At 43.2% G+C, this 23,987-nt stretch overlaps 1 protein-coding gene across 1 annotated transcript in view; it reads left to right on the top strand.

Annotated features, from left to right (window-relative positions):
- LOC147718316 (collagen alpha-1(XII) chain-like) overlaps positions 1-23,783 on the top strand; it is a 34,111-nt gene extending 10,328 nt beyond the window's left edge. The window contains exons 3-4 of the mRNA XM_086966693.1: positions 16,199-16,345; positions 22,731-23,783. Coding sequence (XP_086822819.1) covers positions 16,199-16,345; positions 22,731-23,392 — 809 coding nt within the window. The 3' untranslated portion in view covers positions 23,393-23,783. The remainder of the gene's footprint in view (positions 1-16,198; positions 16,346-22,730) is intronic.
- Positions 23,784-23,987: the final 204 nt, after the last annotated feature.

The following is a 23,987-nucleotide window of genomic DNA, read 5'->3' as shown; positions in this document are numbered from 1 at the left end:
GAGTGCCCGTGTGGCCTGAGATATGTAGGCAGCACTCGTCCACAAGTGCACAAGCGTATATTACAGCATCTGCGAGCCATCACCCATGCAGATGCAACATATCCAGTAGCCAGACACTTCGAGAACAAACATGGAAAGGATGCGTCTTTGTTAAAGTATTTTGCGTTAGATTGTGTTCCTCCCCAAAGGAGAGGCGGTGATAGAGAGTCCCTGTTACGAAAACTTGAGACTCGCTATATAATACTGTTAGATACCAAGGCACCGCATGGTCTTAACATCGGGGAGGACTGCCACACCTATCTGTGAATATGACAATACTTTAGTTTGCTAGCTCTCCTTAACTCTGTGACCAGCGATGTTGTTATTAGGTCTGCACCCCCTTCTTTTGAACTGTGGCAACTTAAGTTTATTTGTTTAACCTGACCCTTATACCCTCCATGACCGTTACTTTCTTTCATATTTTGATTTATTATTATTATTTTCACTTACATGGTAGCACTTTATTGCCATCACAATATTTTGCACTAACAGCATATTTGCACAGTGACTTGTATATATCTCAGGTTATGGTACTTGCCCACTTGGGCATCATTGCATATTGTTTTGATTCCATGCCAACGGAACAACACAATTAGATTAACTTTGCATAAAAACTTATAATTTTAATGGTTATATTTTATCATGTATATAACTATTTATTAGGCTTTTAAACTTTTATAACAATTTTAAAAGTTTGTTGTATCCGTTGCCATGTATAATTTCATGTAAAATTATGAAATTTTCCTGAGTGTTACATTTTGGTCGTTTTTAAACTCATTGTATTAACTGAAATTTATGACCAATATATGACATCATGTGCAATACCGGCATTCATGCCGTAATGCAGCTTCTGCAAAACCTTGGAAACATTGAAAGTATTTTGTTTGTTTCTATGACACGTGATGGCACTTCTGCACTTTAAATGGGTGATCAGCCCTCGTGACGTTGTCATGTGATCAAGGCTATCTCTAGCCGAAACGCGTCATGGCGGACTGGTGCTGGGCTAAGATTTAAATAAAGATAAATTTGCACCAAAAAAAAAAAAAACTGGTGCTTGGCTAAAATTTAAATAAAGATAAATTTGCACTAACTTTGGGTCTTGCTGGTTCCTGTACTGCTGATCGGCTGAACTTGCTGCATTGGTAAATTTACGGGAGCGCCACGTACCTCATATATATATATATATATATATATATATATATATATATATATATATATATATATATATATATATATATATATATATATATATATATATATATATATATTACCTACTGGCGGTCGCCAGTAGGTATATATAGTTAGGATTTTTTCTCTATGGAACTTTTGAAAATTCTATGTCTGATAACTTTGGCGTTTGTGGATGGAATTGGCTGAAATTTTCAGGAAAATGGCACATTTTGTTTCTGAGCAGCCCCTGGAAATTTGGGGGGGTTTCGACAAGGGGGGGCCGAGAAAAAAGGGGTGTCCCAAAACGCATTTTTCCCATTCATTTTTCCATAGGGCGTTTGGCCTCACTTTTAGCTCGAACGGCTGAATGGATTTACACAAAACTTGGCAAAATTGTAGGGACTGTTAGCCCGATGTGCCTTTGCTGGGTCTCAATATATGTGCTCCAGTGGATTTTGAGAAATTAACGGATTTATCTGTGACAACGTCCCGGATAGCGCTCCAGTTCACGTACTTTTCGCGTAACGGAGCTTTGCGAAGTGAAGCTGATTGGCTCTCCAGTGTCTGTCAACATTCTAAACAGTCCGTAGCGGCCGCCATCTTGTCTCTCGGTAGGATCGAGAGACTAGAGGAGGCCAAAACGAAGGGGGAAATGAAGGAAAGGGGGCAAGGTAGACCCCTTCTGACCCCCTAGGATTGATGAGGGGGATATTAAAGTGCCCCGCGGGGCCAAAAAAAACCAAAAAAAAAAAAAAATGGTGTTTCGTTTTAATTAAATTACAAGATGGAGGAAAAACAATGTGGGAAATGGGTATAAGGGGGTACGGGAGACGTATCCTGACCCCCTTCTGAGGGTGGCTGAGGATGCTCATATATGTTGATACTTGTCTTCCAGCGGCTGCGCGTGAGCGTTTTTTTTTTTTTGCTGCGTGACGTCTGTTAACGTTCGATTCGAAGGAAATCAGGAAGTGTTGACCGCCATTTTGACACTGCGAGTAAATATATTGTTAAAAATAATTGTTATAAATTAATTCGTATTGAGAAACATTGTCTGCGCCATCTTGCTTTTTTTCCAATGCCACACTTTTGTCGTGCACGGCAGCCATTTTAGATGCCTTGACCAGACCCACTCTCTGCACGCCGCCGATCCTTAGCATGGCTCCCCACCCTTGGAAGCATCTCCCCCAGGCACTGGTCACCCGCGCTCTCTGTCTTATGCATGGGCCATAAACCTCCCCCCATCTGCGCTGCTCTTCCCTGAGAATCACACCCTGTGCCCGCCCGACACCACTCTTTCACCCTATTCACTACCGCACCCTCTGACACTCCTCTTCCTTTGTGTCCGATTGTCCAGGCCGGTCCCAGGCTATCACCTAGCCCTGCGGATGTAGTTTATGGCCCCAACTGTAAAGAATCACCCCTCTTCAAAGGAGTTATAGTAGATCAAGGCCCCCACCCGATGAGATCCGTCACACCACACGCGTTCCTACTATCTGATAACCATTCTGTATTGTGATTGGGGAGGGGATTCTCACTGTGAGGGTGTGTGGGACTGAGCCTGAAGCGGAAGATTCCAGGGATGCCTTTTTGTACATCAAAGTCTTCACAATTATGTGTCACATTAAAAATATATAGAACTCCAACAAAGTAGTAGGTTTATAACACTTTAATAACTTATAAATATATACATCGCAACAAAAACAGTAAACACCTTACATTTTTTTTATTAAAACAGAAGCAACAATGGTCAGTAGCGGTCTGTTGTGCGAATAGTTACAAGGCAGCACAACGTGCTGAGTTGTGGACGGCACCCAGGTGAAGAACCATCCCTTCTTTAAACCCCATGGTGACCAACTATAGTATATTCTCTATTTCGTTCCCTTGCCATAACAAGATAAAAGTTTTGGGTTATTTATGGAAGGGAAGACTTTTTGTTTCTTCCAATTTTTTAAAAAAAACAAAGGTTTAAGGAAAGGCAACCCTTAATGTGCATGTTTTCCACAGAAATTTGCCTTTGAAAACTAGAGGCAATAAATAAGCCAAAATCTGTATTTTGTTTTTGGATACACATGTTATTTGTGTCTGTGTTTTCATTTTTATGCATGACTTTATATGGAATGTTTAAAATAACTTATGATGCAACTTAACAGGAAAGATCACAAACATTTCAATGAGTGCTATGTCCCAGGTTTACATAAAGTAGTGTTTACCTAGAGTGGTGCTGTGTAGGACACTCTGAATGGAAATTAACCAGAACTATAACCATAACAACAACAACAAAAACAATAATATAACTTTTATGCCCAAATTACGCAAAGATTTAACCAATCTGCTAAAGGGGGGAGTCGCCATTTCTTTTGATAATTTATTCACCCATCCGTAGCCTCTCTAATCTCCATTACAATGTGTTTGTTGCTGTCGCTAGCTGATGAAAAAACTAAAGTGATAACTTCCTCATCCTTAATTTGTCTTTCTTTGTTCCTTAAGATGTCATCTGTGTCAACCTCTTCCGAGAATGCTGATGCGTTAGGGATTTCCTTGTGTTTCTTAATAGCATTGGTGTCTGCACACTTCTTTGTCAATTCTGTGAACATGACAGCTGCTTCATAGACAGACGATATCTTTGTTAAGTCATTAGTGTTAAGTGTGTCTGAAACTACAGTGCCCTTCTGTTTTACTTTCCTCAGACACTACAGAGTTTTGTGTGTTGTTCTTCTGAGCGACAATTATTCCAGAGGTTTCAGGTTCACTTGTTTTGTCCTGCAGTGAGTTAACAGCTTCAGAGACTTCATGTTTATTTGCTATGTCCTGCTGTGCGTCAACTGCTTCAGAGACGTCAGCCTCATTTGTTATGTTTGACTATATCCTGGACCTGCCCGGCCGTGCCCAAAATGGCGCCGGTATAAATGGGACTCGTAACTCCTTGTTGTGTACTGGTTGCCCAACCTTGATATCACGAGATACATCTGCAGTTTTGAAGCACATGGCGTGCAGGGACGAGAATTGATTGAACATTTTGACATCCCTATTGATATTAAGTTCTGATGTGTTATTGATTACTGTACTATTGAAAGATCGAATTAACGTCACTCATGGTACTTGCCCGCTTTTGCTGCACTGTGCCTCGTCAGTAGCGGTCCGCTGTGCGAATAGTCCCAAGGCAGCAGAACGCGCTGAGATCTGGAGGGCACCCAGGTGATGTCCAGTAAGTTGCCGCACTGGTTTTGGTATCCTACAATGCTGCTCCGAAAAACGGCGTGGGGCGCCCGGGGGGGGGGGGTGGGGGGGGGGGAGGCGGCGTGAACGGGCCTCCCCAGGTGGAGGCTCGTCTGCTGTAGTGGGGCGCCCCTTTACCGATTCAGTTGCCATTCCGCCCGCTTTTGCTACACTGTGCCTTTTCCGCCATTCAGCTGTTTACCGCCCGCTCTTCCGGCTACAGCGTCTCGCTCACCATGTAGTTGAGTTGCTCCCACTCTTGCGGTGCAGCGATAGGCGGCTGCAACAGGACTCTTAAAATGGAGGCCGGCTCTTCGGATTTGGGCCTGGTCCACTAAAATGGCCCTGCGACACCTTGGAACTCGGACGCTTGTCTGCTAGGGCTTGGGCTCCATTCTCGAAAGCGTCCCCTCAGCCTTGAAAATTCTACAAAAGTCTTGGGGGCCCCCGACTCCCGCAGGCTTGCGGTGGGGAGCGGCTGCCATGATTGCTTGCGGAATGGCCACGCCGGAGCTACGAGATGGTGGTACTCTCATGCTGACGCCAGCTTTAGTCTGAAACTTCCAGAAACACTGTAGACTATCAATTTGATGAGCTCCGGTGGAGCCCCAACGTGACCCGGTAGGGAAGAACTTGCCCTCCCCTTTTTTGAGTGATGGTTCTTGTTGCCTGTCCACTCTGTTGTCATCTAACGGAACCTTTTTTGATTGCCGAGTGAGAAAAAAAAAGGTGGGTCTTTCATCGTTTGGGAAAAAAAAATGTTTTAATCCAATGAAAAGTGTTATTTTCAGGTCATATGATCAAGCCTTCCATCATTAGGAAACCAAAAGTAAAATGAACCAATGAAAAGTTTTATTAACAAGTCACATGACCTGTTATGCTTACGTTACGCGCTGCGCGCCGCGCTCTGGATCGTTTCCGAGAAGCTGCGCCTTGCGCACCGGAGCACTTCCGGGTGCGCTAACGCGGCGCGTCATATGACGCATTACGCGACAACACAGGTCCAGAATATAGTCAAAATGTCTCCACCAACCAGCGGTCTGAATACAATCCCTTTCAGCAGTCCAAAAAGTTCTGTTAAATGACAACAGAAGGGACAGGCAACAAGAACAATCAGTCAAAGAGGGGAGGGCAAGTTCTTCTCTACCGGGTCACGTTGGGGCTCCACCGGAACTGATTGAATTGGTAGTCTACAGTGTTTCTGGATGTTTCAGATTGAAGCTGGCGTAAGCATGAGAGCACCCAATTCTAAAACAGTAAATGCTTGGATAACAATCAATCAAATGTAGAGGGAAGCAGGCACTACGGGTTACAATGGGGGCAAAGGCTTACGTTACCTACCCTTCACTATCTGCAAAGAGAGAATACTCCTAAAAGAAAAGAGGAGGGGGGGGGGGCAGCGTTCAAAGCACATCAACGTGCATAAATACGAAAATGTTTTTACCTACCACGTATTTGACATTTTACAGCTTTTCATATTTGCTATTAAAAAAACATTGTAATTCACTGAAAAAACCTACGCGTTACAACTACGTTTGCTTTTTCAAAAACCTTTAATAAAAATGTTGGTGCACAAATACGGGCCTACAACCCTGTGGGCCGGCCACGGAGCAGGCTGGAACTGTGAATGGGGTGCGGGGGGGTATTTATTTGTGGAAAACATAACAGAGTCAGTGGTCGTTGATTTCATAGTAAAAAGTGCGACAAGTGCAACAAAATCATATCGATAATTCATTGTGAGCAAGTACCAAAAGTGTTGACAATTCGAACCTTCAATAAATACAGTAATCAATGATGCATTAGAACTTAATATCAATTCATTGTCTGAACGTGTATTCAGTACCCGTCCCATGTCAATTCATTGTTCGAACGTATAATCAATACCCATCCCGGATCAATTAAATGTCCGAACATATAATCAGTCTTATCCCATATCAATTCATGTGCTAAAAACTGCATACATATCTCATGATATCAAGGCTGAGCAATCGGGGCACAACAAGGAGTTGAGAGTTTCATTTGTACCGGCGCCATTTTGGGTGAGGTCAGGAAGGTCCAAGTATAGTCAAAATGTCTCCACCAACTCGTGGTTGGACCGGGACCTCTTTCGGCAGTCCAAAAGTTTTTGTTGAAGGGTAGCAGAGGGGACTGGCGACATGAACCATCAGTCAAAGTGGGGTGGGAGGCAACAATCTCTCCTACCGGGTCATACTGGTGTCCCACCGGAACTGATCAAGTTGGTAGTCTTGCAGGATTTTGGTCATTTCAAGACTGAGGCCAGCGCCGGCATGAGCGCGCCGACGTCCCGCGGCTACGTCGTGGTCGTTCCGTGGGTGATCATGGCAGTCATTCCCCATCGGGGGTGTCTGCGGGGGTCGGGGGCCCCCGTGGCTCTTATAGAATCTTCAAAGTTGAGGAGAACGTTTCTGCACGCAGGACTCATTTTCTAGGTGAACTCAGAAGCGCCGTTGCACCGCAACAGTGGACGAGACCCCCGCTGGGTGAGCGGAGCATCATTGCCTCGCAATAGTGGACAAGACCTTTTGTTGGGTGAGTGGAGCGTTAGGGGTGCAGCTGAGGGGCCCCCACCTGGGGGGGTGGGAGAGGCTCATTCGCGCCGCCTCTCCATCCCAGCGCACCCCACGCCGACACCTGGCGTTGATATCCGTGATGTCCGGACCAGGCGATAAGAGGGGGGGGGGTCGGAGGCAGAGGCAAGACATCCCCCCCGTGGCCTGCAGGGCGCCGCTTCAGGACCGAACGAGGAGCTCATACCAAGCCGGGGCCAGACCAGGAGATACGAGGGCATGGGAGGGGGGGGTCGGTGGCATGTGCAAGACATCCCCCCCCGTTGTTGCAGCCATTATTTTAGAAAGAAGAGGGATCCGGTCGGCCTCGGCTCTTCTCCTGGCCCTCCTTACGCGACGACCTCCCCGGCCGACGGCTGCCAGCAGGACTCGCCCTACACGTGCCGAAGGCCTCGTCTTCCGGATGGGCGTAGCCGCGAACCTGTTGCACTTCGGGAGATTCCGGAATGGGGGTAGGTATCTGCTGATTTGTATCTATTTCATGTTACCGTTATTGGGCGTGGTGGGCGGCGGGACAGACATGCTTGGAGCAGTGGGGGGGTGGCGGAGCCTAGCTACCTTGTGGGTGCCGTAACGTCAAGCTTGGCTTCTCTTACCACTTTCATGTTTCTTATTTCTAGCGAAGTCAAAAACTCATCAGTGGCCTACTGATTTTGTTTGATTTCTTTCCCTTCCTTTTCAAGTGTGTTTCATGCTAAAGTTTCTGTTTAACAGGATACAGTGATTACTTCGTATTTTACATATGTCTTCTTTATTAGGGGTACCCTCCGGTTGAGCCAGATGATGTACCTCTAATAAATGGTCCGGGTGGATCTAGTTTATCAATCAGTGGGGAGTAGATGGGCATGACAGATTACAACGGGGGACAAAGGTCCGCATTACCCACCCTTCACTACTTGCAAAAACTAGACAGAATATTTCTATTCCACGTTATTTGCAAACAGAGAATACCTCGAAAGAACTATTCCTCGAACAATAAATGTCCAGCCAATCAATCAATCAGTGGGGAGAAAAACAGGCATGACGGATTACAACGGGGGACAAAAGTCCGCATTACCTATCCTTCACTATCTGCAAAGGGAGACAGAATATTCCTATTCTTCTCTGTTTGTAGACAGGGAATATCTCAAAGAGCAATAATCGATAAAAAAGTAGTAGGATTATAACACTTTAATAACTTATAAATATATACATCGCAACAAAAACAGTAAACACCTTAAAACATTTTTTATTAAAACCGAAGCAACAATGACAACTAACAGTAGTGATATGCTGGGCGGGTGATGGAACTGGGATTGTTAATGGAAAAACATCTACAGAGAAAGCTATTGGTGAATTATACTTCTCCGGAAATTTAAAACTCACAAATATTTCATTTGTGTAATCGTTTCATAAACATGTACATTAAAAAACTAAATACGCTCCACTGTTTTAGAAAATCTTTACAACTTGCTAGATCACCCTTTAAAGTTACAACTACGAAAACCTACTTACTTAAGCTGTTGAATTCGGCTTCAAATGTAAAGCATAAGTTCAAGCTAGCATATCATATGTCTAAAAGGTTTAACATAATTGATATGCAAATTTAAATACTACCCTTTCTTAATGGTGACACCTTATCTCTCCAATATCCGACAATTTCCATGAGCAAAGCAAAAGAAATTCTGAGGCCCTGAAGAAATAAGGCTTACTGTGGGGTTCAACTCAATCTGGTGTTTGTTTGGGAGATTCCATGTTTTAGGGTGATATTCTGTGACAGGGTGCAGGCACCAGAAGAATTTTAGCCTAGTTCATCACATTGGAGAATGAGGGTCTGGGAAAATATCTAATCTGGTGAAGAACCATTCCTTCTTTAAACCCTATGGTGACCAACTATAGTTTATTCTCTATTTCGTTCCCTTGCCATAACAACATAAAAGTCTTGGGTTATTTATGGAAGGGAATACTTTTTGTTTCTTCCAATTTTTAAAAGAAAAGAAGAGGGGGGGGGGCAGCGTTCAAAGCATATCAGCGTGCATAAATACGAAAATGTTTTTACCTACCACGTACTTGACATTTTACAGCTTTTCATATTTGCTATTAAAAAACCATTGAAATTCACTGAAAAAACCATAGGTTATAGACTATATATAGTTGGGGATTAGCATTTACAAAACCTTAATTTACTTGCACAAAACCATAGAAATTCGCATATATAGTTAGTTGCAATAACTATATATCGCGCACCCGCAATCCACTGCTGATGATGTCACATATTACATCATTCATGACATGGTCAGTGACATCACTGATGACATCACTGATGACATCTCAAATGACATCACTGATGACATCCCTGATGACATCTCAAATGACATCACTGATGACATCACTGATGACATAACAAATGACATCACTGATGACATCTCATTTGATATCAATGGTCACATCACTGATGATATCATTCATGTGACAATACAATGCATCTCCTCACACTTTAATATAACCTCTGTTACATCAAGTGTGAAATACAGAATATAATTTTTTAAACCATTGACACACCAACACTAGTTACTACATACGCACTCACTGATTTCTATGTCTACACACACATTCACTCATTCACCCATACAATCATTCATACATACAATCACTCATCTTTATAACACTATCATATGCACTCATACACCTATACAGACACTCACACTCTGCCACTCATCCATGGAGTTACTCACACACCTAGTCAGTCCTGTAAAGAATCAATCACACTTCCATTTTCTAATCAATACAGTTAAACATAGAGTACCTTACATTTTCAAACATATACTAACACATACTTACTCTCTTATACAATCAATGATAAAAGAACACAATGATCTGCACAGAGTCACGCATCTCCCAACCAGCCACACACACACTCAGTCTTCCATACAAATACTTGGACAATCAATCAATAACCCATATAGTTACTCATATAGCTACTGATTAACACATGCAGCAGTTTACAGAACAACAGACATAATGATGCACAAATTAAGACAGTTTAGTCACTAACCCATGCACTCAGTGAGACACATTTAATCACTCACTCACTCATGCACCTACTAAATCCTTCATCCAGACACTTATACATCCACTCATTCTTCAATATCAAGACATATTTGAACTTTACAGAAACATACAGTCACTGGATGATGTCATCAGTGATGTCATCAGTGATGTCACTGACCATTTCATGAATGATGTAATATGTGACATCATCAGCAGTGGATTGCGGGTGCGCGATATATAGTTATTGCAACTAACTATATATGCGAATTTCTATGGTTTTGTGCGAGTAAATTAAGGTTTTGTAAATGCTAATCCCTAACTATATATAGTCTATAACCTATGGTTTTTTCAGTGAATATATATATATATATATATATATATATATATATATATATATATATATATATATATATATATATATATATATATATATATATATATATATATATATATATATATATATATATATATATATATATATATATATATATATATATATATATATATATATGTATATATGTATAAAAACAATGCTTGCCAAAGGCATACATTGAAAAAGCATATGAGATCTATGAAAATGCAGGGTAATATATCTGTGGTGAAGGCATGCAAAGTGTTCACCGGAGTTGTTCCGTCATATGCCCCTTGTTAAGCCCAGTGTGTTGGTTATGGCCAAATGGAAAATCCAATTTTGTTCCTTGTGTAAGAGTGTTTCTTTGTTCATCTGTGGGTGGGCCTCTAGTAAATCATTTGGAGAGTGCTATTGTTCCAGGTATTGAGTACTCATCCTGGTCGTGATCTTTTTGTAACGTATTCCGCCGCAAGTTTTTTGTGTTGCAATTTGTGTATCATTTTTGGGTCCAGACTAGTGTTTGTTCCTGATGGATCTCCTTTGTGTGTTTAGTCTGGGTGCAAACACCAAATGATCCACACAGTTAGTGGCCTATTACTGGCAGGAGGCTCCATGTTGTTCGGTCAGTGTTGTGTAGTCCTGGGTCTACTATGTACAATAGTATCTTTGATGTTGTTCATGAGTTCAAAAGCAAAACATGGTTGGGTAAACAAGAGGGACCCGGTTTCAAGTATGGACCAGTATGGACCAGTGTCTCTTGATGATTTTCTTTATTTTGTTGGAGTTAGGGGTGAATGATAATTCGCAAGTCAGAACGTCGTCTTGAGTGTGTATGCATGGTTGGTCTTTGCCCTTTTACCAGAGTGTGCTTCCAAATTAGCTATCAGGGCCCAGGCATGTTCATCATAGCTATTAATGGAACTGCATTTGTGGCGCAGTCAAAAAAATTGCCCAAAAGGTAGGTTATCTCTCAAGTATTTTGGATGATAGCTGTCATATTGGAGCAGGCTGTTACAGTCCATGGGTTTCCTATAAGTGGGTGTGTTCATCCTTCTATCTCGGAGGAGTCCAATAGATTCAGGATGGGAAGTTTGTCTGCTGAGCTGTTATTGTTGTATTATTCCATTCACAGAAAGTGTTACAGGTTTCCATGTTGTCTTGTCAAAGAATGAGTATGCCGTCTATGTATTGACGACATATGATGATGCAGGCAGAGAAAGTGTTGTCATCGCATAGGATATTTTCATTTTCAAAATTGACCATGTGCAAACATGCCAGATTAGGTGTGAATGTCAATGTCCCCTGTGTCTGATGGTCACACTTGTCTTGGAATTGAAAAAAGTTTTCTTTGAGTGCGAGGGTGGCACACTCAAGTATAAAATTAACTGGAATCAGGGAAGTCCAATTCTCAGACAAAAGAGTGTCCTCTATAACTTCCGAGATGGCATCCTGTGAGGTATTTGTATAGGGAGCCTCGACATCGAGGGTCACCTGCAGATCAATGTGATTTGTATCATTGATCTCTCTCTATGAAAGGAAGGAGTCCTTGTAACAAGAGACTGTAAGAAATGGTCACAAATTTTGATAGGGCCACAATTAGCGACCTTATCCCAGATACAATGGGATTGACTGGTGGCAGAATAATTCCCTTGTATATCTTGGAGAGGGCGTAAATATAAGGGATCCTGAGGTTGGTATAGACCAAAGACTCTGCCTCATTCTTACTTATCCACCCTGGTGCCGCGGAAAAAGTGAGTAAAGATATTATCTGTGCTTAGTCTCATGGTGGGGTCCTGGGCAATTGGGCAATGGGGGTGCATTATTTCTTGCAAGCCAGTTGTCATGGGCATTCAGGATTATAGTCGGCAGCTTTCATAATCACAATGGTCCCTCCCTTATCAGCAGGTTTTATTGTGATCTTGGTGTTGTTCTCAAGGGACGGTACAAAAGGGGGTGGTGATGGACGGAGCATCCGAATCAATCAAACACTCACACCCAGTCAAAAGATCTGGGTTTAATCCATCACCGTTCTTTAGCCCACTCTGCCACCCCAGTTCAGACATGGCTATATGCAAATCAGTCGGACCCTGTGCCTCATGGGAACAGTCCAGCCCGAACTGCCAAGCCATGTCATCCCTGGACCGGAAACAAGCTTCCGAGGACCGGTTTCTGGCATTCCAGCCGTCTTCAGCCCGGCTTGCTTGAATCCAGTGGCAAACTGAGCAAGGGACTCACGTCTGAGCATACCCTGCCACACTTATGGCAGCCAAAAGTGGTACAAAAGGGGGTGGTGATGGACGGAGCATCCGAATCAATCAAACACTCACACCCAGTCAAAAGATCTGGGTTTAATCCATCAACGTTTTTTAGCCCACTCTGCCACCCCAGTTCAGACATGGCTATATGCAAATCAGTCTGACCCTGTGCCTCATGGGAACTGTCCAGCCCGAACTGGATTAAACCCAGATCTTTTGACTGGGTGTGAGTGTTTGATTGATTCAGATGCTCCCTCCATCACCACCCCCTTTTGCACCGTTCTCAAGGGACGGCATGGTGCCTATTTCCAAATTGGACATGTTATGAAAGGTAAACTACAGGGAGCATTTGTCCACATCCTCAAGAACCACCTGTTTGAATGTAAGTACCCTGTGTGATCCAGAATCAGGGTTCGCTGCGCGAGGCTTTAAGGCGTATTCTCCAAATCAATTGGTGGAACTCGTAAGTAGTACGGAACGTGTCATCTTTTGGGATGGAGACAAAGCACAGCCCTTTATACAGGACAGCTGTCTAAGTGCTTGATAGGGTTTTTTTGGAAAGGTAGACTTTGAGTTTTATTTGTTGATGGTCTGACTCCTTGTCTGCTGTTGGGATTCTATAGGTGGTTCCTGTCACTGTACTCCCTTTTGTTGTATACCTCTTCTTCTTTCTCTTCCTATGACCCAATCTCTGCCTAGAAATGTGGAAAGGCCTGTGTAGGGTCTTGGAGGTATATGTGGTACTGGTGGGGCCACATCACTGGGGGGGGGCCTTATATGGGGCCTGCCAAACCCAAAGAGCGGATAGGTGTGCCCCACAGGTTCTCATCACTCCCCCAACTGCCTGAGCTGGAGTTGATACTAAATTAACTATTCCTTCTATGTGAGGTGTTACTTTCTTCAGAAGAAGTGCCCCCCCCATAGAGGAGTCCTCCCATAGATAAAGATAGACGCTCTCCTTCTCAAACTTTTTAATGTCTTTTTGAAACTCATTTTTTTTGCTTCATCAGGTATTCTTTATCCACGGAGTACCCAGAAAAATAAAATATCCCCAATTTAGACCTATAAATAGCGAGACATATATGAGTAAAGTGAATTACTCCTGTCCTTAATATGAAGTGCATTGGGAATTGTACCCCTGGGGAAAATGTGCACAAAATGGTGCAAAATTATAAATATTACAGAAAGCTTTTAAAGGAACATGGTCAAAAACAACACATCTACCAGTACTGGCTTATTCTTCTCATTTATCCTTTCTATGTTTTTGTTTACCTTTCATGCTTCTTCCATCCCTTCTTTCTTTTATCTTCCCTTTGTTTTTATGCATATTTCTTTTCATCTTTCTTTCATTCTATTCTTCTCTCACTCTATCTGACCTTTTTCTAGCTTTCTATCCTTCTTCATATCCTTTTATGCTTATCATGCCCATGTCGTTGCTTTGCACCTTTTTTTTTAATATTCCATCCATTCATTATTTATTTTTTCTCTACTTTCCTTCAGCCGCCCATCCTTTCATCTCACAATCCTGCTCTGTTATTTCAATATATGTGTCTGCTTTCCTTTTCCCACTCCTTTAATTTGCATTTATTTTGATGTTCCTGCATTTTCTCTTTTCCATCCTTCTTTATTTTCTTCCTTCCTTTTTCGTCTTTTACACCTGTTTGCCTTATTTCCCCAGTTCTTGTGTGCCCTCTTTCCTTCATGTTTCTTTTCCCTTCCTTCATTAATTGGCCTTATTTCTTCTCTTTATGCTGTCTCACTTCCTTTCCATATAACTCACCTTTTCTGAGACATTTTAATATTTATTTTTTCTCTTTGTCACTGCTTTAGGCCACTTTTACATTTTCTTTTGGCCTCCACTCGCAGCTGTGTTATTGTAGTTTATTCTTGCAGAACTTGTAATGACCTGCGCCAAACAGATGCGTCATGCTTCTGTCTATCTTTGCGCCACAGTGCGGGGTATTGTAAATACGAGGCATCCACAGTGGCGCAAGGGTTTTTTTACATGTCCCAAATTAACTGGCACATCCCTGCTAATATGCAGGGATGTGCCATTTCTTGAAAACCTGCCCCAGGATTTTTGTCTGCATTTCTTTTGTTTTCTGGAAGTGGTTACATATTTTTATTTATTTATTTGTATTTAATCATCAGTATTAAGCAACCTAAATATTTTATAATTAAATAACAAAGATGTACTATTCTATATATTTTAACATTCATTTATATATCATTATATTTATAGCTATTTTAAGTATTTTAATTTAACATTATTTCTTATATGGTGTTTTTTTCCCTTCCTCCATTACTTCCTAAGGGAAGACATTGCAATACCAGTGGTTAGCCATTGGTAGTGCTGGTCATACTACAACAGTGTATAATACTACAAAAGTGTAAGCTATTACAAAAGTGCCATTTATGAATACCACAAAGTAGTCAACTTACTTAAAAGTGTAGGGTAAATTTGTGAATCAGGCATGCTTTGTAAGAGAGTAATTCTGCCCAGATGAAAAGAGGTGTTGTAGCAGAAGAACCAGCTTACAGGAAAGATGCCTGGCTAGAAGGCATCTCTACTCTCAATATATTAATAGGGTTAATATCACCAGAATATCAACTTATAAATAAGCAAAAACTGGAATATAATTCTATCTGCTTCGCTGTTGCTGTGTGAGGTATGGACATCGCATCTCGCCCCCTCTTTGGCGATGAAAGTTTTCTAAAATCAAAGCAACGTTGCCGGCCTAAACTGATGCCCCAGCCTCTTTCACTATTTCTGTCTATTTCCCTCTCTCTTTCTCTCTTTTACTCTCTTGATTCATCCATCTCTTTCACTCACCGTCCTCCTTCTCTCTATCTCTATCTCTATCTTATACTCTCTTTCCCGACATCGTCTAATCTCTCTAGTTTCCTTTTTTCTCTCATTCTGTCTCTGGCTTGCCTCCTCTCCCTCTTTCTCTCTCTGTGCAGTTTCTCCTTCTCTCTTCCTTTTTCTGTTTCTCTCGTTCCCTCTAACCTTGTGCCAATGGACAATATAGCCAGAATTCAAAGACACACATTATGGCTGCTTTACAAAAGTATTACTGAGTAATGGGATTCATAATGCAATAATATTACAAGAGTAATATTGCACATATTTTCTTTTTCCTTCACTCTTTTTCACTCTTACTCACACTCTCTTCCACTTCCCCATCTCCTCATTTCTTGATCTATTTCTGCCTGTACCCCTCTTTCTATTTCACCGTGTATTTCTCTCTATCTGCATTTCACTCATTCCCTCATCTCTCTCACAGGTCCCTTTATCTCGCTCTGTGTCTTTCATGCTCTTGTAGTCTTTCAACTCTTTGTCTCTTTCTCTGTCTCTCTCTCCCTCTCTCTCTATTCAGCTTCCCTCGCTGGCTTTCTTGTTCTATCTTTAATTTTACTCTCTTACCTTTTCCCTTTATCCCTGGCTGCCTGTAGCTCTCTGTCTTCTGAGTCCTTCTATTTAATCTCTTTCGCTCACCTTCTCTCTCTCTCTCTTTAAATCAGTCCCTCTTCTTTTCCCCCTGCAGCACCGACCCAGTGTGACCAACATCACAAACAAGGAGGAGCCGGTGGACAGAACTACACCTGTGCAAGACACAAGCCAGGAACTGAAGATTCCTCTTCCTGGATGGGTGTATTTCCCTACCTGAGAGAGACATTATGTCTCCGTGCAGGTAAGTGGACTTTATATCAATGTTTAAAGCTTGTTTGTTGGTTTAAAAAATATAGTGCCAGAAATTAAACTTTAAGCACCTTAAAAGGAGTATTGTTAGGTTAAATATCTTTTGTTGCCAGGCCTCCTGCCTTTTATAGATCAAAAACCCATTGAAATGCAAGAAACATCCAGAACAAAAGACCTCTGAGAAAGTTAAGCTCGGCGGAAAAGAAAAAATGTAATAAAGAAAGGGAAATAATCCAGCCCAACAGAAAACATGGCCTAACAGAAAGCATGAATATCTAATGGTGGAAAAATGTAAACCCCTGCCTCAGAGATGTACAACATAGGTCCAGAGGGTTAGACCCATACCATTGGATAACTACACGAGATACCTTTACATGCACTCAAACTATTATATCATAGGATAACTGCATGAGATACCTTTACATACACTCAAACCATTATAATATAGAATACCTACATGAGATACCTTTCCATACACTGAAATCATAATATCATGGATTACATATGTGAAAGGCATTTACATTAGGAGTAGGCCAAATATTTCGTACCACTCTCAGAATTGGCAGAATTTTGACTACTCCGGAGTTAGTTTTTAACACAGAGGTCTGTCCAAATTCCACCAATAGCCGCATGGCAGACTTTTCCTCCTTCAAGGCTCCAGATATGAGAGCTGGTGAGCATGACGAGATTTAGCGTCCCCTACCGACATTTTCTAATATGGGTGATTGCCATTGTTTGTGAGTGGTTCTGGCTAGACGACTATCATTTCAGTAGATAAGATCTGCTGCAGCTCAATTAGATTTTCTACTGAGAGTCAGCAAAATCACCTCTTGCTTCTTTCTGCAACCTCTTCCCTATTTCTCCACATCTGTTGCTTCTTTCTGCACTTCTCTTGCTTCCTGCTCCCTGTCGAGAATGTTGACCCAGCAGTGCTTTAGCTGCTGTACATTGCACCTGCCCGAACCTCTCTGTGGAGCTGCATGCACGGGCGATGTATCCTCCAGTGGTGCTGATGCTCCAACAGGAAGTAGATGCTACTGGGCCTGCTGTCTGCAGCCAGCACAGAGGGGAGGTGGCGCTACACAAAAAAAACTTTGCTGCCAACTCCTTCTTTACAAACATCGCCCGGGGCAGCACACCTTGGGTCGGCACCACCCTCATGGATGACGTCCCTCTGCTATGGCGTTGGGTGGGAAAATAATGAGCTAAGAGGGGAAAGGAAGGGAAAGTAAAGACAAAAAAAGGAGGGGAAATAAACTAAGTCAAAAAGTTAAAAAAACATGAATAAATATAAACAAAAACGTAAAAGATGCACACTATTAAGTTAAAATTTGGGGCAGAAAAGTATAAAGGAGGAGGATAAGATAAACAAGAGATTAAAAACTAGGCCCAGCACAATTATTATTATTATTATGTTTCTTATATAGCGCCTGAATCGACCCCCGAAGGGGTATCTCCGCGCTTGCCTTGGGAACCCGTCCTGGCTTTTCCCTGTGAGATTCCAGGACCACGTAGTGCTATTCCCAAACAATTTTGGAGCACACAGATGCACTCCGCATTCCCTAAGCAACGCGAACAGGCCCACTGGCAGATCTTGCACTTGACGTTTGAAGGACCAAAAGTGTTTGGTTAGTAAGCTTGGCATGTGGCTAGAGTGACTTTTGGATGATCAAAGGGGTCTTGAATTCAGTTATCTCTTTAAGTAAAATCCAGGTGCAATTTGGTTATTACATTTACTAAACATGAGTCCAGAAGCTCAATTCTTTACCCGTTGTATTTTGACAAGTGTCTCTTTCCTTTTTAAAAATGTACATTTCTGAGATTTTTGTAGCTTTAGTTTGCAAGTCACACACCGCCTACCCCAAGCTATAGATATTCTACCTTGCTGGATTTCCTTTAGCTACAGATGTAAACTGGCAAGAGCTTAATATTTTAAATCCCTACTGTTTTGTTGCTTTAATTTACTACTTGCCTGCTTAGTGACTGGCTCAGTATAACTTTTGGGAGTTTTTTTGCACTGATGACAAATTGTTTTCTTTTTTTCTCCATTTCTTCTTCATATCTTAAAGTTAGCTCAGCTCTTTGCATCTCTTAAATATAGAGTTTGGGAGTAATCAATTTGTTTAGTGTCCAGCTTATTGATGTGATCCAGCATGTGGTGCTTTTGCCTGCCAATATATCAGCCACCCACCTGTGCAAGACATCCGTGCCATCTCCTCCTCTCATCTCTGGCACTCTGTGCCATGTCCTCCTCTCATCGATGGCAATCTGTGCCATCCCCTCCTCTTATCTCTGGCAATCTGTGCTTTCTGGGTCTTCTTCTAGTATTTGCACTTTCCTCACATCATGTAGCAACTATGTATTTGTGTTTATCTCCGATGCCTTCTGAAAACCAAAATGCTTTATCCATCGATCTCATTGGCATCAAGAGAGGCTTGGGGTGGCACGTGAAGATCCGCTGTATAGCTCCGGGACAATCTGATTTTTTAATCATGCAGTAACCTGGAAACAGTGAAAACTGCAGTAATTACATCATTTTTGTTGCCGAGATATACTCAGCTTTTCCAACTAGTTTGATCAATGTAATGTATTTCACTTCATAGAGCTTCACATTATTTGAACTTGTTTTATAGGGATTATCATTGATTTTTTACCCTTTTAGTGTTATCCACACCAGGTAAGTTGCTTCGGGGATGCCAGAGAATTGTCAATTGATGTTACCTCCTGTGATGTCACTGCCTGTGATGTCACTTGCTGCAAGGTTACTTATTATGCAAATTATAAAGGCCCTTCATGTTGCTATTTCCTAGTATTGGCCCTGGGGGTAGGTGGAAATGAGACACTGCAGTCAGGAATGTAGGAGCAAGTGACACATACACTGCTCTCAAGTTTGTGGAGGTGGGTGATACTGAGACACGTACGTCTGCCAGGTACGTGGGGTAGTTGACATTGAGACACCACTGCCAGGTTTGTAGGGATAAGTGACACTGAGATGCTGCTGCCAATTAAATAGGGACGGGTGACACTTAGACACCTCTACCAGAATATAGGGATAGGTGACACTAAGGTACCTCTGCCAGGTTTGTAGGGGTGGGTGACACAAAAACTCAGCTGTGAGGTATGTAGAGGTGGGTGTGTAGGAGAGTAGGATCTACTTCTTATGGTTAACCCCCACTTTTTGCTGATGTATCACTGTTTTTGACTAACTAGGAACCCAGTCTATCTGCTTTCTCCACTAAATGTATTGCATGTACAGTACAGAATGGAATCTGGGGTACCCTTATCAGTCCCTAGTATATAGTACACAATGTACCCAGGGCATAGGTACCCAAGAGGCCTCCCAGGAGCTACAGCATGTATTATGCCACCCCTGAGAGGCCTTTCAAAATGACACCACAGGTCTACTACCACAGCCTGTGTAAGGAGGTGTATGCACCCCTTAATTAAACATAGAACACCACCAGTAGCATGTAGGGGTAGGAGACACAGACAACTCTACCAAGTATATGGAGGAGGGTGACAAAAATCCACCACTGTAAGTGATGTAGGGGTGGGTGCCACTGATAAATCAATGCCAGGAATGTAAGGGTAGGTGACACTGAGACACTTCTGACAGGTATGTAGGGGTAGGAGACAAAAGACAACTTCACCAGGAATGTAGGGGTGGGTGAAACTGAAATACCTCTGACAGGTATAGAGCAGTAGATGACACTGAGATGCATCTGCCATCATGTAGAGGTGGGTGACACAGACACGTTTGCCAGGTATGAAGGGGTAGGAGAGGAGACATAGACAACTCTGCCAGGTATGTTGGGGTAGGTGACACTGAGACATCTCTGACAGGTATGTAGGGTTTGGAGACAAAAGACAACTTTGCCAGGTATGTAGGGGTGGGTGAAACTGAGATACCTCTGACAGGTATATCGTAGGAGATGACACTGAGATACCTCTGACAGCATGTAGAGGTAGGAGACACAGACACGTTTGCCAGGTATGAAGGGGTAGGAAACACAGACAGCTCTGCCAGGTATGTAGAGGTGGGTGACTCTGAGAAATCTCTGTCAGGTATGTTGGGGTAGGTACAACTGAGACACCTCTGACAGGTATGTAGAGGTTGGAGCCAAAATACAACTTCACCAGGTATGTAGGGGTGGATGAAACTAAGATACCTCTGGCAGGTGTATAGTAGTAGATTACACTGAGATACATCTGCCAGCATGTAGAGGTAAGAGACACAAGCACCTTGGCAAATATGTAGAGGTATGTAGAGGTGGGTGACACTGACAAATCACTGCCAAGTATGTTTGGGTAGGTGAAACTGAGACACCTCGGACAGGTATGTAGGGGTAGGAGATAAAAGACAACTTTACCAGGTATGTAGGGGTGGGTGAAACTGAGATACCTCTGACAGGTATATAGTAGTAGATGACACTGAGATAAGATACATATACCAGCATGTAGAGGTAGGAGAAACAGACACCCCAGCCAAATGTGTAGAGGTGCGTGACACAGACACGTTTGCCAGGTATGTAGGGGTAGGAGACACAGACAACTCTGCCAGGTATGTTGAGGTGGGTGACACTGAGAAATTTCTGCCAGGTATGTTGGGGTAGGTTTTACTGAGGCACCTCTGACAGTTATGTAGAGGTGGGTGACACTGACACAAAAGTGCTAGTTTGTAGGGGTAGATAACAGTGAGACACCTCTGCCAGGTATGCAAGGGCAGGTGACACTGAGACACCTCTATCAGCATGTAGGGGTAGGTGACACTAAGACACCCCTGACACATATGTGGGGATGAATTACACAGACACCGCTGCCAAGAATCACTCACAATGCCTACATCTCCTTCAGTAGAACAATTGTTAGGTTATTTGTAAATCTGAAATGTTTAAATGCAACAGACTACACACGCTGGTATCTTAAAGTGCCCACAAGATCCCACATGAACACATCTTTTCTGAATTTAAAATACACAAACTGACATCCTCAAATTGCCCGTATATCTGGTAACAGAGCAGTATGGATGCTGGTGTGTTTTTGGTAACAGCGTGGCATGGATGCTGGCGTGTTTTTGATAACAGCGTAGTATGTATGGTGGCGTGTATTTGATAACAGCGCAGCATGGATTTTGGTGTTCATTTGGTAACAGCGCTGTATGGGTGCTGGCGTATATTTGAAAACAGCGCAGTGTGGATGCTGGCGTGTATTTGGTAACAGCGCAGTATGGCTCTTGTCGTGTAATTGGTAGCAGATCAGTATGGATCTTGCCATGTATTTGGGAACAGCACAGTGTGGATGCCGGTGTGTATAAGGTAACAGCGCAGTATGGATCTTGGCGAGAATTTGGTAACAGCACAGTATGGATCTTGTCGTGTAATTGGTAGCAGATCAGTATGGATCTTGCCATGTATTTGGGAACAGCGCAGTGTGGATGCTGGCCTGTATTTGGTAACAGCGCAGTGTGGATCTTGACCTGTATATGGTAAAAGCGCAGTATGGATGCTGGCGTGTTTTTGATAACATATATAAATGAAAAACAATGTCCCAATAGGAAATAATAAACAGTCAATTAAATATGCATGCACATTGCATTGCTAGCAAGGGAAAAAGGAGACTCTCTAATACACTTTCAAGCAAGGTAGTAAATCATCTTGTTTTATGAAGTAGAATTATGGTCGGAATAATACAGTTATAAGCAGCACTACATATATTCAAATTAGATGACAACCAAAAAGAAACTTGGTGCTCTACAAAAGTGACTGTGGTGCAGGTGGCGACGCAAGTGAAGAAGTGAAACAGCAGAAACGGCGCACTGTGAGAGGGTGCAATTATCTACAGTGAGTGGTTCGGATCATGTGACAAAGTGAAATCACAGATACAATGTTATATTTCCATTTTTTGTTTTTAGGAACCACAATATAGAAAATGCGCCTATTAATAAGCTGTGTAGTCGACGGCGTTTCGATCCATGTAAATAAGGATCATCATCAGGACTTGGCTGTCTTGTTTGGGGCGTGCTGAAAAAATGGACGATATTAGATGATCGTCAGTGATTGAGTGGTGACCTGCACGGGGGCTAGGTCTAGAAGCGCTGGGCGGTCATCTGTGATCCGCCAAACCAGCACGAGCCCTCAGATCAGCGTGCCGGCACCGGAGTGAATCTGCAGATCTGTAGACCGATGCTGTCTGTAACACTGCAGTATGGCTTCTGGTGTGTATTTATTCTACTGAAGCAAGCAGGGTGTGAGGTGACTGGTTTCATGGGACTGTATTTTGTGAGGCAGAATCCCGGCACCCCCCCCAGCCTCATCCCTGTCTTCCTCTGCACATCCTTCCTGCTCCCCTCTGACTCGTCCCTGTTTTTCCTTCCACAGATTGCTCTGGTCAGAAGGATGTAAAGGCGGACATCGTGCTGTTAGTCAGTATTTATTTCAATGGATTTGATGATGATTTCCTCCTCATGAGGTCCTTCCTGGAGGCGGTTATGGGGGGCTTCCACGTGTCCGCAGACTCCGTGCAGTTCAGCCTGGTCCTGTACAGTGATGATCTTCTGAGTGAGGTCCGCTACGAGGAGTCCCCCAGTGTCCGTCGCCTGGCTCACATCCCGCGCCTGCGGACCTTCAAACAGTTGCCCATTCGCACCACCATGGGGGCAGCCCTCACCTACATCAGACGGGAGGTGCTGACCGAGAGCGGGGGGGCCCGGCCCCACGTGCCCAGGGTCCTGATCCTCATCACAGCTTGGGGGTCATATGCCAATGTCACAGGTCCGGCCCAGGAGCTCCAGAAGGCGGGGGTGGAGGTCTTTGTTGTTGGTAAGTGGGAGTGGAATATGCAGCACCGGGGGGATCGGCTGGAATCCATGGCAAGCCCCCCGGCTGCAGCCCATGTGTTCTTAAGGGTGTACTATGAAGACCTTCAGCACTTGGTGCCAAATCTGACAGAGTCCGTCTGCCTCCGGGTTCAGTACACAATGAATACCATAAAACACAACTTGCTGGTATCCAAGGAGGACACTCAGGCAGGAGAACCTTAAATCACAGAAGCCTCCCTGGACCCTGTCTGTCACTCCCTTCACAGACAGAAAGCCCACCCTCAGACTTTCGGCAGTGAGGAAAAGACACAGATGTTGGTGACAGAAGAAATATTGGAAGGCAGCTGTCTCTCACCGCCCTGCATTTAGGGAACAATGTGTGTGCATGTTTTAAAAGAGATTTTAGAGTCTATTTAAAACTTCAGGGAGATTGGAGAACTTTAAAGCATTTAGGATTAGAATTTCGAATTTTGTAGTGTCTAGCTAGGCACAGTCTAGTGTTCCACCTGCTGATGTAACACATTTCACACCCACTCACCACAGGCATCACCAGTCAGGTGATCCTGTCAATAAAAGGGGCCGGGCGCACACGCCTGAGGCCAGTTCTGCACCATAAATATATGTGTCTGCGTGGTCCTTTATGCTAATATATGGGCCTAGCGCCCGACAACTTTACACTGGCGACGAGCGGGCTAATCCCGCATGTGAAGCCGCTTTTCTTTTAATGTGCTGAAGGGTGGAAAGTGTGTATCCTGTGCTGAAAGCACCCCCTGGGAAGAGGCAGAGGGCACCCGATCCGCTTTTATTTTCTTGCACC

The sequence above is a fragment of the Lissotriton vulgaris genome, chromosome 4_1, assembly GCF_964263255.1.
Source record: "Lissotriton vulgaris chromosome 4_1, aLisVul1.2, whole genome shotgun sequence".
In the NCBI taxonomy this organism is placed as follows: domain Eukaryota; kingdom Metazoa; phylum Chordata; class Amphibia; order Caudata; family Salamandridae; genus Lissotriton; species Lissotriton vulgaris.
This window is presented reverse-complemented; position numbering and strand designations above follow the sequence as displayed.